Raw genomic sequence first — 14,766 nt, 5'->3', positions numbered from 1 at the left:
CCTTATTATTAAACATTGTGATCCTAGCCTCCTTCTAGAGTCTACCAGCATAGGTTGAATTCTTCACACCTGCGTCACTTCATATGCTTCGCTCTTAGTATTAATAGGTCCAGGCCCGCCTGCTTTTGTTTTAAGAGATTGAAACCGTCGGGGCCCACCGCAGTGAAGCATTAGCAAGGGCGAAAGGTTGAAAGTTTGAATTCGTTCCAAAATCTAAATTTTTTTTTTAAAGTTCGAAGCGTGAAACAACGCTTTTACAATTCAAAAGGTCAAAGTGTGAATCAAGGCTAACGGGTTTATGCATAAGGTCTAATGGGTTTTAAAATTCTCTTTTTATTTTGTTATATGTTTTAAGGTTGAAGACATATTAAAGGGAGAGCTTTTTAATTGGAAAATAAATGAGAAAATATAAATTATTCTTTAAAAGTTTGGGGATCGAATTTATATTTATAGGTTTTTTTGAAGTTTATAAAAATATTTTTGAGGTTTTAGAGATGTTATATTTAGTTTATGAGTGGATATGATGTATATTATCAAAAATAGGCAAACGTAAGTTAACCATACTGTATCCAGATTCCATATTGCACAGAAAAATTCGTAGAATTTTCTACTGGTGCCAAATTTCTATACAGCAAAGGCCAATTCGGCTGAATCTTGCTACTGTAATGACCACTGTACAGGCTGGAAATGACACGTTTTTATTTGCCAAATTTATAGTTTATTTGAATTTGTTTGGGTTTGTCTGTTTTCACCAGGTTTCCATTTTGCCTTCAGTTGGGGTTGAGCTCCTCAGACTGAGGTTTCAATGAGATTTGCTTACTTGTGTCCACTGTCAATGTCCGACTGTTTACTGCCGTTTAGATTGTAGGGACTGTATGTGAGAATTGAATTCTTATGGGTATAAATTATTTTATTGTTTTGAAGTTATATTTAATTGTGTAAATATGAGGTTTTGTATTCATTTTATAAAAATATTAGGGGAAATGAATATAGGGATGACCTTTGAAGTATTACTTAAAGAAAATAACTCTAAATTGTGAGAATCTCTATTTTGAACTCAATAGCCTTGCAATGCAATTTGTAGTCATTTGCGGTAATGCTGACTGCTTTAACCTCAATTTTGATTTTGCTGGAGTTATATGGAGTTTATTTAAAATGTCATTTTGACTTACTCCTTTCAGTAAACATTATTTTTCCTCTCTGCTTAAGTTTTGTTTATGCAACAAAATAATGTCTAATGATCCATATAACTTTAATTAATTAGAGAATAGCCACATCATCTTTAATTAAATAAAATTATATATTTTGATTGGTTAGATCACATGAAGATTATTTAGACATTAAATTGTAATTAATTACACTGAATATAATAAATTTTATCCCACAGGAATTTTTATTATATTCATGTAATTAATTAGGATAAAATTTCATAACCTACCCACAGGAGTTATCAATTAATAAGTTTTATCATAAAGTTTTATTGAATCTGTTTGAATTGAAAATTTAGCCCACACGCAATTTTTATGTCATTAGATTCAATTCTTTTTAGCATGATTTACATTGGTAAAGCATGAAAGTTTATTAAGCCTCAATTTTAACATAAGCATGTGATTCTTTATCTTGATGCAGTAGTACAACCTGCAAATTTCTCTGAAATTCGTTGTGACATTCCCGAACTTAAGGGAGATAACTATAAGGTTTGGAAGGAGAGGATTCTCCTTCATTTAGGGTGGATGGACATAGATTATGCTATTAGGAAAGATGAACCATCGGCACTCACTCATACCAGCACTACAACGGACATCACGCTTAATGAACGATGGGAGCGATCCAATTGTCTAAGCATGATGTTCATTAAGACTAAAATTTCAGGTGGTATTCGTGGTTCCGTTGATGAGCATGAAAAGGTCCGAGACTTGTTGAAGGCCATTGATGATCAATTCGTCACTTCAGACAAGGCACTAGCAAGCACCCTAATCATGAAGTTCTCATCCCTACGGCTCACCAGTGTGAAAGGTGTGTGCGAGCACATCATGCAGATGAGGGACACTGTGGCTCAATTGAAGAAACTCGAGGTTGATATATCGGAATCCTTCCTAGTGCACTACATCCTGAACACCCTTCTGCACCAATATGGACCTTTCAAAATCTCATACAACACACATAAGGATAAATGGTCAATTAATGAACTCATGACCATGTGTGTTCAAGAGAAAGAGAGAGTGGTGATGGAACTGGGAGAGAGTGCAATGCTGGCAACGCGTGGAAAGGGCAAATCTCAAGCCAATCGAAAAGGGAAAGGTAAAATACCGCCCCAAGCCGATATCAAGAAGGTTTCCAAGTGTTTTTTCTGTAAAAGGAAGGGATACATGAAGAAGGAATGCGCCAAATTTCAGAAATTGCTTGCAGACAAAGGTACTTTAATCTCGTTTGTTTGTTATGAATCTAATATGGTTAACGTTAATATTAACACATGGTGGATTTATTCTGGATCAACAATTCACATTTAGAATTCCTTGCAGGGTTTGCAAAACCTAAGGAAGCGAGTGGGAAGTGAGCAAAGCATCTTATCAGGAAACAAGATGGGCTCGCATGTGGAAGCTATAGGAACATGTTATTTAACTTTAAGTAGTGGCTTTGTTTTAGAATTAGAAAAGACCTTCTATGTTCCAATTTTTTCTAGAAACTTGATTTCAGTTTCAAGGCTTGGACCTTTTGGATATTCCTTAAACTTTTCAGAAAAATCTTTCAGTCTATTCTATAAATCTGATTATGTTGGGAATGGTATTTTGTCTAATGGTCTTTACTGCATTAATTTACAAAACAATGTCACTTATGATTCAATGCATGTTCATAATGGCACTAAAAGATGTGTTATTAATGAAGATTCCTCTAAATTATGGCACCAGAGACTAGGTCATATCTCCATAGAAACAATTAAAAGATTGGTAAATGAAGGAATACTTAATACTCTAGATTTTACTGATTTTGAGACTTGTGTGGACTGCATAACAGGAAAGCAGACCAACAAGTCAAAGAAAGGTGCCAATAGGAGTTCAGACATATTAGAAATCATACATTCTGATATATGTAGTCCAGACATGGACTCACATGGTCAGAGATACTTCATCTCCTTTATAGATGATTACTCACGATATATGTATCTCTACATGCTTCATAAAAAGAGCAAAGCATTAGATGCCTTTAAGATCTTTAAGGATGAAGTAGAGAAACAATGCGGAAAGCAAATTAAGATCGTGAGATCAGATAGAGGTGGAGAATATTATGGTAGATACACAGAAGATGGACAAGCACCTGGGCCATTTGCTAAATTTCTTCAAGAGCATGGGATTGTTGCCCAATATACCATGCCTGGTTCACCCAACCAGAATGGTGTAGCAGAAAGAAGAAATCGAACATTATTGGACATGGTGCGGAGTATGCTTAGCAACTCCAATCTTCCTAAATCCTTGTGGACTGAAGCACTTAATACGACATTGTATATATTAAACCGAGTTCCAACCAAGGCGGTTCCTAAAACGCCATTTGAATTATGGAAAGGTTGGAAACCGAGTTTATGACATATGCACGTTTGGGGATGCCCATCTGAAGTGAGAATTTATAATCCACAAGAGAAGAAGCTCAACCCAAGGACCATTAGTGGGTATTTCATTGGATATGCTGAAAGGTCTAAAGGTTACAGATTTTATTGTCCATCTCACAGCACTAGGATTGTGGAATCAAGAAATGCAAAGTTTCTTGAAAATGACTTGATCAGTGGGAGCGATCAAACCAGAAACATAGTTTCTGAAAAGGATCATTCAGAATCGCAACCTTCCATTTCAAGTGATAGATTGGTTATTGTTCATATCACCCCTCAAGTACAAACTGGTGTTGAACAACCAATTGTTGAAGCTCCACAAGCTGCTGACGATATTCGAGTAGATCAAGGAGTTCAAGAGTTGCCAAGAACTTTTGAACAACAAGTTGAACCACATACTTCTCAGGAAGATGAAGGTACAACATTAAGAAGATCTACTAGACCTAAGAGATCAGCAATTCCTAATGATTATATTGTGTATCTACAAGAATCTGACTACAACATTGGAGCCGAAAATGATCCTAATTCATTTTCACAAGCCATGAGTTGCAAAGAATCAGAACTATGGTACAATGCCATGAAGGAAGAGATGAATTCCATAAAGAGTAACGAAGTGTGGGATCTTGTTGAGTTGCCTAATGGTGCAAAAGCCATTGGATGTAAATGGGTCTTTAAGACAAAGAAAGACTCATTGGGCAACATTGAGAGATACAAGGCAAGACTTGTTGCTAAGGGATTCACTCAGAAAGAAGGAATTGACTACACGGAGACCTTTTCTGCTGTATCTAAGAAATATTCCTTGCGCATTATTATGGCATTAGTAGCCCATTTTGACTTGGATTTGCAACAAATGGATGTGAAAACGACTTTTCTTAATGGAGATCTAGAGGAGGAGGTTTACATGAAACAACCTGAAGGATTCCCCTCTAGTGATGGTGAGCAATTGGTTTGCAAGCTCAAAAAGTCATTATATGGTTTAAAACAAGCATCCTGCCAATGGTATTTGAAATTACATAATATAATTTCTTCTTTTGGTTTTGTAGAAAACATTATGGATCAATGTGTATACCTGAAAGTTAGTGGGAGTAAAATTTGTTTTCTTGTTTTATATGTGGATGACATTTTGCTAGCAACCAATGATAAGGGTTTGCTACATGAGGTGAAACAATTCCTCTCTAAAAATTTTGATATGAAGGATATTGGTGAGGCATCTTATGTCATTGGCATAAAGATCCATAGAGACAGATTTCGAGGCATCTTGGGTCTGTCACAGGAAACCTATATTAATAAAATTTTAGAGAGATTTCAGATGAAGGATTGTTCACCAAGTGTAGCTCCCATTGTGAAGGGTGATAGGTTCAATTTGAACCAATGCCCAAGGAACGACCTTGAAAGGGAACAAATGAAGAACATTCCATATGCTTTTGTTGTCGGAAGCCTAATGTATGCTCAAGTCTGCACAAGACCTGACATTGCATTTGTTGTGGGAATGTTGGGACGATATCAGAGTGATCCAGGTTTAGACCACTGGAGAGCTGCAAAGAAAGTAATGAGGTACCTTCAAGGAACCAAAGACTACATGCTTATGTATAGACGGACGGACAACTTGGAAGTAATTGGCTACTCAGATTCTGACTTTGCTGGATGTGTTGATTCACGTAAATCAACATCAGGTTACATTCTTATGATGGCCGGTGGAGCTGTATCATGGAGGAGTGCCAAGCAGACCTTGATTGCCACTTCTACTATGGAAGCCAAGTTTGTTTCCTATTTTGAGGCTACTTTACATGGTCTATGGCTTAGGAGTTTCATTTCTGGGCTTAGAATTATGGATTCTATCTTTAAGCCATTGAGAATATATTGTGATAATTCAGCTGTTGTTTTTATGGCTAAAAACAATAAAAGTGGGAGTCGAAATAAACACATCGACATTAAGTATTTAGCTATAAGGGAACGTGTTAAAGAAAATAAAGTGGTCATTGAGCACGTCAGCACTGAGTTAATGATCACTGATCCTTTGACTAAGGGCATGCCACCGTTTAAATTCAAGGATCATGTATTGAATATGGGACTTGGTCCCATTATGTAGTTTCTCATTGTATGGACAATGTTATTTTAATGAAATTCTTAATTATTGTGATGTTTTTTCTCATATTTATGTGCACTTTAAGTTGATTTGAGAAAATTCATTTAAGAAGGACCAAGAATAAACATAAGGTTTATTCATTAAGAAATTGTTGCCACATAAATTATAATAAGAATAAATACATAGTAATACATGGAAGATAATACTCATTATTAGAGGACTTATCGCCATGATTCATGTATCTATTACTTAATACAGATTATCAATGGTTTTTAAGTTGAGACATTAAGTTTGGAAGCAAGGTTAATTTTAGGGGCGAATAATAGCCCAAAGGCGAAATTTAAGGCTTTTTATATTTTAATGGGGCGAATTTTTAAATAAAATAATAATTTTTTTTTTATATAATTAGCCCATATTTTATTTAAAAATTAATTTATTTTTTTATTTTAGCCCAGGGCGGATAAACTAACCGAATCGAATTTGATCAAAATCGCCCCATTTTGATATTTGCGGAATCGTATTTGATCAAAATCGCCCCCATTTTGATATTTGCTCCTGGTTTGGGAGAGCAAAATCGCCATTTTTGATTTACAGTTTGGGTTTTCTGGTTTGGGAGTGGTTTGTGAGGGTCGATTTGGTCCCGGGAGTGGTTTATGAGGGTCGATTTGGTCCTGGGATGTTAGATTTGTTTTGAAATGGAGGGCGGAGCTTAATTTGTTTTCAAATGGAGGGCGGCTCCCTGTTTTGACGGATTCAGCCCGCTGTTTTGGTGTAACGGATTCAGCCCTCTGTTTTGGTGTATATGGCTCCAGCGGCTCTGTTTCTGTGGATGTCGAAATGATTCCTTGGGGTGGGCAGGTAAATGCACTGTGCAGGTTTTTCATTGAGATAAAAATGCCCTGCTAATTGGATCTCAGTTTGCATTCACCTTCATATTCGGTTCTGTAGAGATTATGTACAGGCATTGAGGAAAATTGCGAGTCATTGTGCTGGGTGTCCTAAATTTTGTCTGTGAATGCCTTTTATGGGTTTGGCTTTGTTGTGTGTCAGACCAGCATTGCCACTTGGGGGTTTCTTTTAACTTTTGAACCGTTTTGCCTGCAAATGTGTCTTGGCTTACATTATTGTAATGGTGTGACTTTGAATGCAGGAGCATGTTGTGTAGACTAGCCATGGGCCAATCTCTGTTTTTGTATGCGGAGACCAGGAGAAGCCTGCCCTTGTTACTTATTCGGATGTTGCCTTGAACTGTGAGTTTCATCTCTGTATCTTATTGACATGATTCTTAGCGTCTTGCAGATTGATTACGTCAGTCATTTCACGCAAAGGCAATGTTTGCGCAATTTGCATGATGGTTGTGCTTTGCTGGTAGCCCTGTATAAGTTATTGAGCCCACTGTGGACATTTGTCATGGTAGCTTCTATTCTATTATTTGAGATAATCTGAATCAATGATGAAATTTCCATATGTTCTGTTGCATTCGAAAAAATGACTCTGTAAACAGGGATCATCATTTGTATATTGGTGATCAACTTACGATCTCGATACATTTCCATGCCCACCATCTCTATGCCGATTTTAGGTTTGATTAATTCCTCAAATTTCCTATCATGGTGGACATGGAGTGAATCTTAGACTATATTGTATTTGTTCAATCAGCATGCTCAAAATCACTTTGTAGTTTGCCCTGATAGCATCCTGGTGTAGCAAACTCTTGATGACACCTCATTTTCGCAAGTGTCTCTTGCATTTTTTTCCATTTATGAAATCATTTGCTTTTATTGATTGCCGCCCTCTTGGTGTTTCCTTTTCTCTTCAACGATACTGTTAATGCATTCAGACATGCAATGTGCATTCTGGGCTAATGAGTGAAATTATTGAACTTACTTCTTTAAAGCAGTATTTCACACCAACAAGTTTTTGCTAATCTGGCAAGCAATGAGTGGAAATATGTTGATGGGCTGATGCCATTTCTGTGGTTATTGTAACATCTTCTTTTTCTTCCACAGCAATACATTACATTGATGGAATAAGAATTTTGAAGTTTTGTAAATTAATGAAATCAATTGATTGACAGAACCTTGTGATTAACCGTGTAATTTGTATACTAAATTATTTGTCGTTACTAACTGGTCCGGCATCTATTTGTTTCTTGAACAGACATGTCATGCTTTCAAGGGTTGTTCTTCTTCCCTGAGGCTGCTTCGTTATTCTTTCACAATTTCTGTATCTATCATATTGATGCACCTGGACATTAGCCTCATGATAGATATTAGCCTCATGCTGATCGTGTTTTTGCAGGTGATGATGAATTTGCTTTACTTTTATGGCATGTGTGGAATTGTCAAAGAAAGTTTACTTCAACGGTATTTTAGCCAGGTAATTTAAATAATCCACTGCTTTCGTTTCTTTTTTCATGGGGTTTCCAACCCTGTTTTCATTCTGATTATTCTGTTTACACTGTTGGAACCATTGTGGGTATGGCAGGAAGTGCGCTGCAATATACAAGGCTTGGAGTCTGATATTGTGCAGGCTTGCAGAAGGGTAAGCATCCTTTGCACTGAAATATGTACTTTATGGAATTGGGGTTCAAGGTATCTGACTGTGTGGATTTCATCTTATTTACCCTTTGCTGTGGAATACTCTCTAAATTCCGATGGTTGTGTACACAGCCGCTGGATGAGAGGCAGAGCAGTAATGTTATGCGCTTTATGCAAGTGATGAGTCGGTAAGTTTCAAATTTGTGAAATAATTTCTTATGTTTTGAGAAGCAGTTTTAGGTTTGAAATTGCTGATCGAATTCCCATTGGAGATTTCTCCATATTCTACCAACTTCCTGTAGAAGAGGCTTGAGAATTTTCTGTCAATTCATTGATGGTTTGCCTTCAGTGAATGCTAGGTGTCCCTGTGAATAACGTGTGTTTTGTTTTTTCATTTTTCTTCTAAGAAAACTGATATTTTTTTGCCTTAGAAGAAAATCATCTACTTTTTCATATTGAAAATAAAAAAATATACATTACATATATTTCACCTGAAGTTTATAAAAAAACAACATCATATAAGTTGTCCATTGGTCTGAATAAAACTAGTAAAAGATATGTCTCCAAGGTAGCACCTTCCATCAAAAAGTTGATACCATGAGCTCCCTGGCCCATCACACCTATTTTTTGATAGACAATCTGCAACTTGGTTCTAATCCCTCGTCGCATGCTGGCAGGAGCAAGACTGAAAGTGAGTCTTGAGGCCCGTATCAATCCAGCATTCCAGTGTTTCAATGAGATAATACGCCATAATCAAAGAGAAGATCCACAAGGAGAGGCGGTTAAGAAATCATGGCTTCAACTAGACACAATGTTGTGAAAAGTCAAAGACTTGTGGAGGGTAAGAAGACAAATTGCACTGTTGCTAAAGAATTAGTAAAGCTTTTGGCGCACAATGAAGATGTGCAGTACATTATAAGTTTTACTATTGCAGATCATATTGGTCCTCAAATTAGAAGTTTGATTAGTTCTTGTAAGATTTGGACTAGGATTCTCTAACAGAACAAGGATTCTCTATTCTAGGAAATGACTGTATGCATTTTAAATGATTGGTTGTGTATATCATTGTTTATACGATACGTATTCAGGATGTGCAAGATCAATTTGGAGCAGTTGATGATAGAATTGATCCTAAAGTTCGTAGTGCCATTGTTCCAATGGTTGAAAAAAATGTTTCAGCCATTTGTGACCAGTGTGAATGCCACTGATAAAGTGGCTAACTTTCTTGGTGGAATGTTACTGCAGAAAGAACATTGCTGGAACAGATTCACTTAAAAGAGTGTATACCGAGCACTTACACTAAAATCACTAAGAAGAAAGGGAAGAAGTCTGCATAGAAAAGTTTAAAGGAAACTTCACAAAAAACCCTTGAAAAATGATGTTGTATCAAGCAGGGCCATTATTGCAGAGATTGTGTCAAGGCCCATTACCACAGTAAATATATATTATTTAGAACTATGTTGTAATTTTTGTCAGGGTTCATGTTTAGGTTCAACTATCACTGGCTACCCTATTCTGGAAGAGCTTTTTCTCTCCTAAAGACATCTTGATATAACTCTTCATTCTTTGTTTTCACCTCCATAAAAAATCTCTAGTGGATTCATAAATTTTCCTTTTATTGTGACAGACTATTTTATGTGGTATTGTTGGCATACCTCCTTCAAATGGTGTTATTCCTGAATCTCCAATGCACATGAAAGGCTTAGCTACCCTCAAACATCAGGTACTAATATATTGGAATTATCAATTGCAGCTTCTCAGGGAAAAGACACAATTCAGACATTTTATAGACGAGTAACTTACAAGTACTTTTGTTACAGTTGGTGCTTAGCAAGTTAGTGACAACAATCTGGAAAAGTATGCAGAAAAATTCAACCTTAGGGAAATTATACAGAAACATGCAAGAAGCCTATGAGCAAATGCAGACCCCAATGGTTTATCAGCCTCCACCTGCCTTGGTAATGGTCTTATTTTTGAGTTTGGGTGTTTCATTTTATCTAATTTTCCTCTCCCTTTATTTATTTGTCTTGTCATGTCCCAACCATTTATGCAGGCACTTAAGGAATTGAAAGAGACCACAATTCAGTTGGCCGCAAGTACTGGGAATATGGATGCCCAGTTGATGAATCAATTTTTAATGTTGACAAGGACGTGGATGGCCTGCTTCCTGTTGAGGTGAAAGAACAACAATTGAGTAATTTGTTGCAATCTCTGATGGCGGTTGGCTGCCTTGCAGTAATGCCCATGATTAGAAAGATCCCAACTTCTGTGCTTTGGGGTTACTTTGCCTTCATAAACTTGTGTTATTGGTCTGTTTTCCCATCGGGAAAATCAATAATGCAAGGTCAAATCAGTTGTGAATGATTGATGGCATAATGAAAAGGCGAACCTTTACTCAAAAAAATAATAATAGATCATTTTTTATAAATGTAGCTTTAGAATGATCTTGCTTTGAAGTAGAGACTAAAATCAAGGAAATGATAGGAAGCCTACAATGCTGGATTAGTGCTTAGTTCAAATAAGCATGACAATGAGAGGCCTTTTGAACATGATTGTCAGGTTATTGTTGATTCAAATATTTTTTCAGCAGAAAAATAAAGCATGGAGTGAACATTTAGTGCACAAATATCCCCTGTTTTAATGGATGACTAAAACCAGGAGGCCTTACAACCATATATGTAAAGTCAAGTCAATGGTTCTACATGGTTCAGTCATTTAATATACTCAAAACTTTAGCCCAAAAATTAATACAATATAAGTCTGCTCTAGAATACAACAGAAGCAAAATAGATCACATATATGCCCTTCCCACACTCATTTCTTCTGCTAATTTTGGACACTGACTACCATTTCAGTTCTGGGCATTTTTGTGGTATTGATGTTTGGCCCAACGGATACCAGCCGAAGTCCCTTCCTTCACCATTTTGGCCCCAGCAGACGTCGCACATTTCATCTTCTTGTTAGTTGTTATAATCTGCTAATCTGGTCAAGACCACAGACTTGTTTTTCTGTGCTGTGTCCTGGTCGTTGTATGAATAATCCCACTGCTTAGGCCCATGTAAGCCCAAATGAATTTCTACGCTCATTGGAAGCCATTAATGCAATCAAATACTGTTCACACAGCGCTTCAATATTTCTAAAATAGTTAAATTGATGTTCACTAGAAGTGTAACAGAGGAACTGAAACTATGAACAGGTTGGACAATCATTGTTGATTCAAATATAACAAAAGATATAATTAATGTTTCTAGAGTAGAAGATACATTTGAGTGGAATTGTCCTTAGCTCAATTGTAATCGCAGCGCTATGTCTTTATTTAAATTCAGTGACTGCAAAAAAATATAATGGGTGTGGATGGTTTCTAAGGTTGAAAAGGAGATGTCAATATGGTGTAATAGATGGTTATCATCAAGGGGGATAAGTTAGTGCTGGTGAAATCCCTACTTGAAGCCATCCCTGTGAGCAAATGCAGACCCCAATGGTTTATCATCCTCCACCTGCCTTGGTAATGGTCTTATTTTTGAGTTTGGGTGTTTCATTTTATCTAATTTTCCTCTCCCTTTATTTATTTGTCTTGTCATGTCCCAACCATTTATGCATGCACTTAAGGAATTGAAAGAGAGTACTTTGAGACATTTGAGAAGGAAAGGTCCAGTGAACTAGGTTTCTTTGGTTTTTAGTGCATTTGTTTGCATTCTATATTTGTAGAGATTACATCTCAGATTAAACTTTGAGTTGGGCTCATGCTCTGGCCATCAAAGCATTTGAATGCTGGGGGTTTTACACCCCTTTAAAGTTTTGCAGCGATCTTTTGATTAGATCTTCAATGTAAGACTTCATGGAAGTCAAAAACTGGCAGGCAGAAAAAGTCCTGCATGTTGTACTAACAATGAGATGTCTAGGGTAGTTTAAAATAACTTCTTGTTTCTTTTGAATAAATCTTCTTGTAATACTAGAGAGGCCACTCAGTTTTGGTGATATTTTCAGTGCTTTGTTTAGTTATGTGAATTCGTTAGATGCAAAACAAGTATTGGTTAATTTCATGAAAACCAATCTGCAGAATTGGAAATGTAAGCATATGTGCATGAATGTAGTAGAGAAAGGGGTACTGTTCTAATTGAAGTGGGAGTGAAAGAGACCTTTTGAAAATGTTATTGTTTCAAGCAGTTGGAACGGTATCAGTAGGAATCAGTATGTAGAAATTAAACAGAATAAATGGGAATCAAGGCGAATCAAGCATTGTATTGCATATCAAATCTAATAAATTACCAATGATTCTACAGCTCTGGTTAAGTACTCAATAGTGCTTCCAAGGTTGCAGAACTTCAATCTACAGTCATAGATATTGAATGGGTGTTTGCAGTTATATTGTTCCTCTGCCAAGAGCTCTGCTCTTTTGGACCTCAATTCCCCTCAAATAAAAAAGTTCTGTTTAATTGGAACTTATTTACATCCTAACATGCAGGTCGATTGCCCACGGGGCTTTGGATTGACGGTGAATGGGTGCGATGTTAAGGCACTCCTTGCGATAGGTCATCGGTTCAAATCCCCGGTGGGTACTTAGGTTAGTCTAAACTAGAAAAAAAACATGCAGGTCGATTTCTCCAAGAGAATGTACCTGGGCAACAAATGATATCCAAGTTGAAATCTTAACAATGGAATTAACTAATTATTTTCAATCGATTTCCTTCATTGTTGCTAGTTGATTTTTCCTGGGATTATCGACATCTCATTTATTGGGTTCACCTCACCCTGATTTGAACTTCTTTCATTTGAATCAACTTCATCTCTGGTTAGAACATTTTTTGATTGATTTCATTTTCCAACAAATGTGGTATTTAAGTTACTTTCTTCTTGCAAGTCGATTTTACCGTTATTAGTACACTGCTAGTAGATTTGTTTGACATGATCATTTTCTTCAATTTCAGGGTCGACTAGCTTAATGATAGTGTCCTTTTGCTTCAGCTCATGTTCATTCATCAGTTCTCAATTGATTCTCTCTGTGTTCAAAATGGATTCAAGTAGCTTAGGAATTACATCGATTTCCATGTTCATTCATCAGTTCTCAACTGATTCTCTCTGTGTTCAATGGATTCAAGTAGCTTGGAAATCACATCAATTTCCTTTTATATTGTATTAAAATGTACAGGAATGTCATAGTGGAATTGCTTTCCACAACAATACTTCTTTGTAACTATGGACTTTATCTCAACTCAACTGGATTTCATTTCTAACAAGAGATTTCCTTAATAAATTCCTCTTGACAAATTTTTCTGTTATAAAACTTTGCAAAAGCATACCCTTGGTATAGCTCACTACACAAGAAAATTCATATTTGAAGCATAATTCTTATACTTGCAACTTTCATTTCTCTGTATAGACTTTCTAGAAAATAAATTGCGTGTAAAGAGTCTATATTCCACTCTTGGATTCATTTTGTTCGAGAGTTATGTGAAGAACTAACGAACCTAGTAGTCACAGGACGAAACAAACCCTGAGGCATTAAAAATTTGTACATGGGTCCACATTTTCTCCCGTTATGGTCCTTACAGAGAGTGCATTGAAGGTAGGTATGTTGCAGTTGGTAGAATATGACGAATGTGCTCCCTTCATGTTCTCTAAGACGACAACTTACAATTATTTGACAATTTCCTCATCCAAATGATTTTGAATGAGTAATTTCATCTAAATTTAACTGATTTTCAAACTGGGATTTAGTCTTCTTAATTTAACAGATTTTCAAACTGAGATTTAGTCAGTGTTATTGAGGAGTGAAATAGAAACTGATTTTCTCTTGCAGAGAATAACAAGGATTGGTGTGAGCTTATACTCTGCCTTATAGATCTTCAAATACAAATAAGCTCTTGTATCCCTATTTCAATCACATAATTTAAATGAATATAATGTCATTTTATTAGAAAAATGCAATGAGTATGAAATAGATCATCAGAATGGCCACTGTAGCCCAGGCTGGTGAGAACTTGAGTATTTTATATCTGACTAAACACATGCACATGAAAAGAAACATCACCTGACACAGACATGAACAGGATAGAATCTAGATATTAGAATTTTGGGGAAAAACAATTGCGCCTTAACAGAGAGCTTCTTATCCTACACCACACATTTCACTCTTTCAAGGTGGAGTTACAAACTGAACATGCAATGACTGAGCTGCATGGTCACCAAAGTTGTAACACACCCAAAAAAACAATGCTTCATATCGGCTTCTCAATTATGTGTGTTTAGCATTAGTGATATAGTCTCTTCTGAACTTTTATTTCAAGTAGAAATTTGATTAAATTTCAGAAGTGCAAGAAATCACAGAAAACCCTCCGGCAGTAAATTGATAGGAGAAATGAGAAATCTTCAAAAAAACCTGGAAGCTGTCCTGTTCATATTGTCCTGGACTTTTCAGCCAAGTTAATATATCTGTAAAGAATACTATTTTATCCTAAGAAAAGATTGACACTTTGTTTATCACCAGATGAAAATAAATTAGAAGCAAAACATCAGGTTGGTGACAAATCCAAAACAAG

General features: G+C 36.2%; 1 protein-coding gene across 5 annotated transcripts; it reads left to right on the top strand.

The window, feature by feature from the left end:
• Positions 1-6,831: 6,831 nt before the first annotated feature.
• Positions 6,832-10,760, top strand: LOC149161880 (protein NDL1-like). Of its 5 annotated transcripts, XR_016261522.1 has the most exons (9): positions 6,832-6,937; positions 7,848-8,066; positions 8,175-8,231; positions 8,360-8,415; positions 8,905-9,068; positions 9,473-9,661; positions 9,855-9,950; positions 10,048-10,185; positions 10,281-10,760. XR_016261522.1 is itself a non-coding variant. In XM_089435577.1 (5 exons), exons 2-5 carry the CDS (start codon positions 7,929-7,931, stop codon positions 8,927-8,929), a joined length of 276 nt encoding a protein of 91 aa, XP_089291703.1. In that variant the 5' UTR covers positions 6,832-6,937; positions 7,848-7,928; the 3' UTR covers positions 8,930-9,273. The 5 variants fall into 5 exon arrangements, 2 of the variants coding, with proteins under 2 accessions (XP_089291703.1, XP_089291702.1); XR_016261521.1 differs by lacking the exons at positions 8,905-9,068; positions 9,473-9,661; XR_016261523.1 differs by lacking the exons at positions 8,905-9,068; positions 9,473-9,661 and having other exon boundaries at positions 6,836-6,937; positions 7,989-8,066.
• The last annotated feature ends 4,006 nt before the right edge of the window (positions 10,761-14,766 follow it).

Source organism: Pinus tabuliformis, chromosome 5_2 (assembly GCF_031772625.1).
Source record: "Pinus tabuliformis cultivar Carrire ecotype Pingquan chromosome 5_2, CPIR1, whole genome shotgun sequence".
In the NCBI taxonomy this organism is placed as follows: Eukaryota; Viridiplantae; Streptophyta; class Pinopsida; order Pinales; family Pinaceae; genus Pinus; species Pinus tabuliformis.
Note: the sequence above shows the minus strand (reverse complement) of the source record. Positions and strands in the feature narration are given on the sequence as shown.

What these genes read in the sequence shown, in the direction of transcription:
- LOC149161880 (XM_089435576.1), top strand. Translation starts at nt 9,915, where the DNA reads ATGCACATGAAAGGCTTAGCTACCCTCAAACATCAG. An exon ending in TAGCTACCCTCAAACATCAG is followed by an intron (nt 9,951 to 10,047) that starts GTACTAATATAT and finishes CTTTTGTTACAG; the next exon opens with TTGGTGCTTAGCAAGTTAGT. An exon ending in ATCAGCCTCCACCTGCCTTG is followed by an intron (nt 10,186 to 10,280) that starts GTAATGGTCTTA and finishes CCATTTATGCAG; the next exon opens with GCACTTAAGGAATTGAAAGA.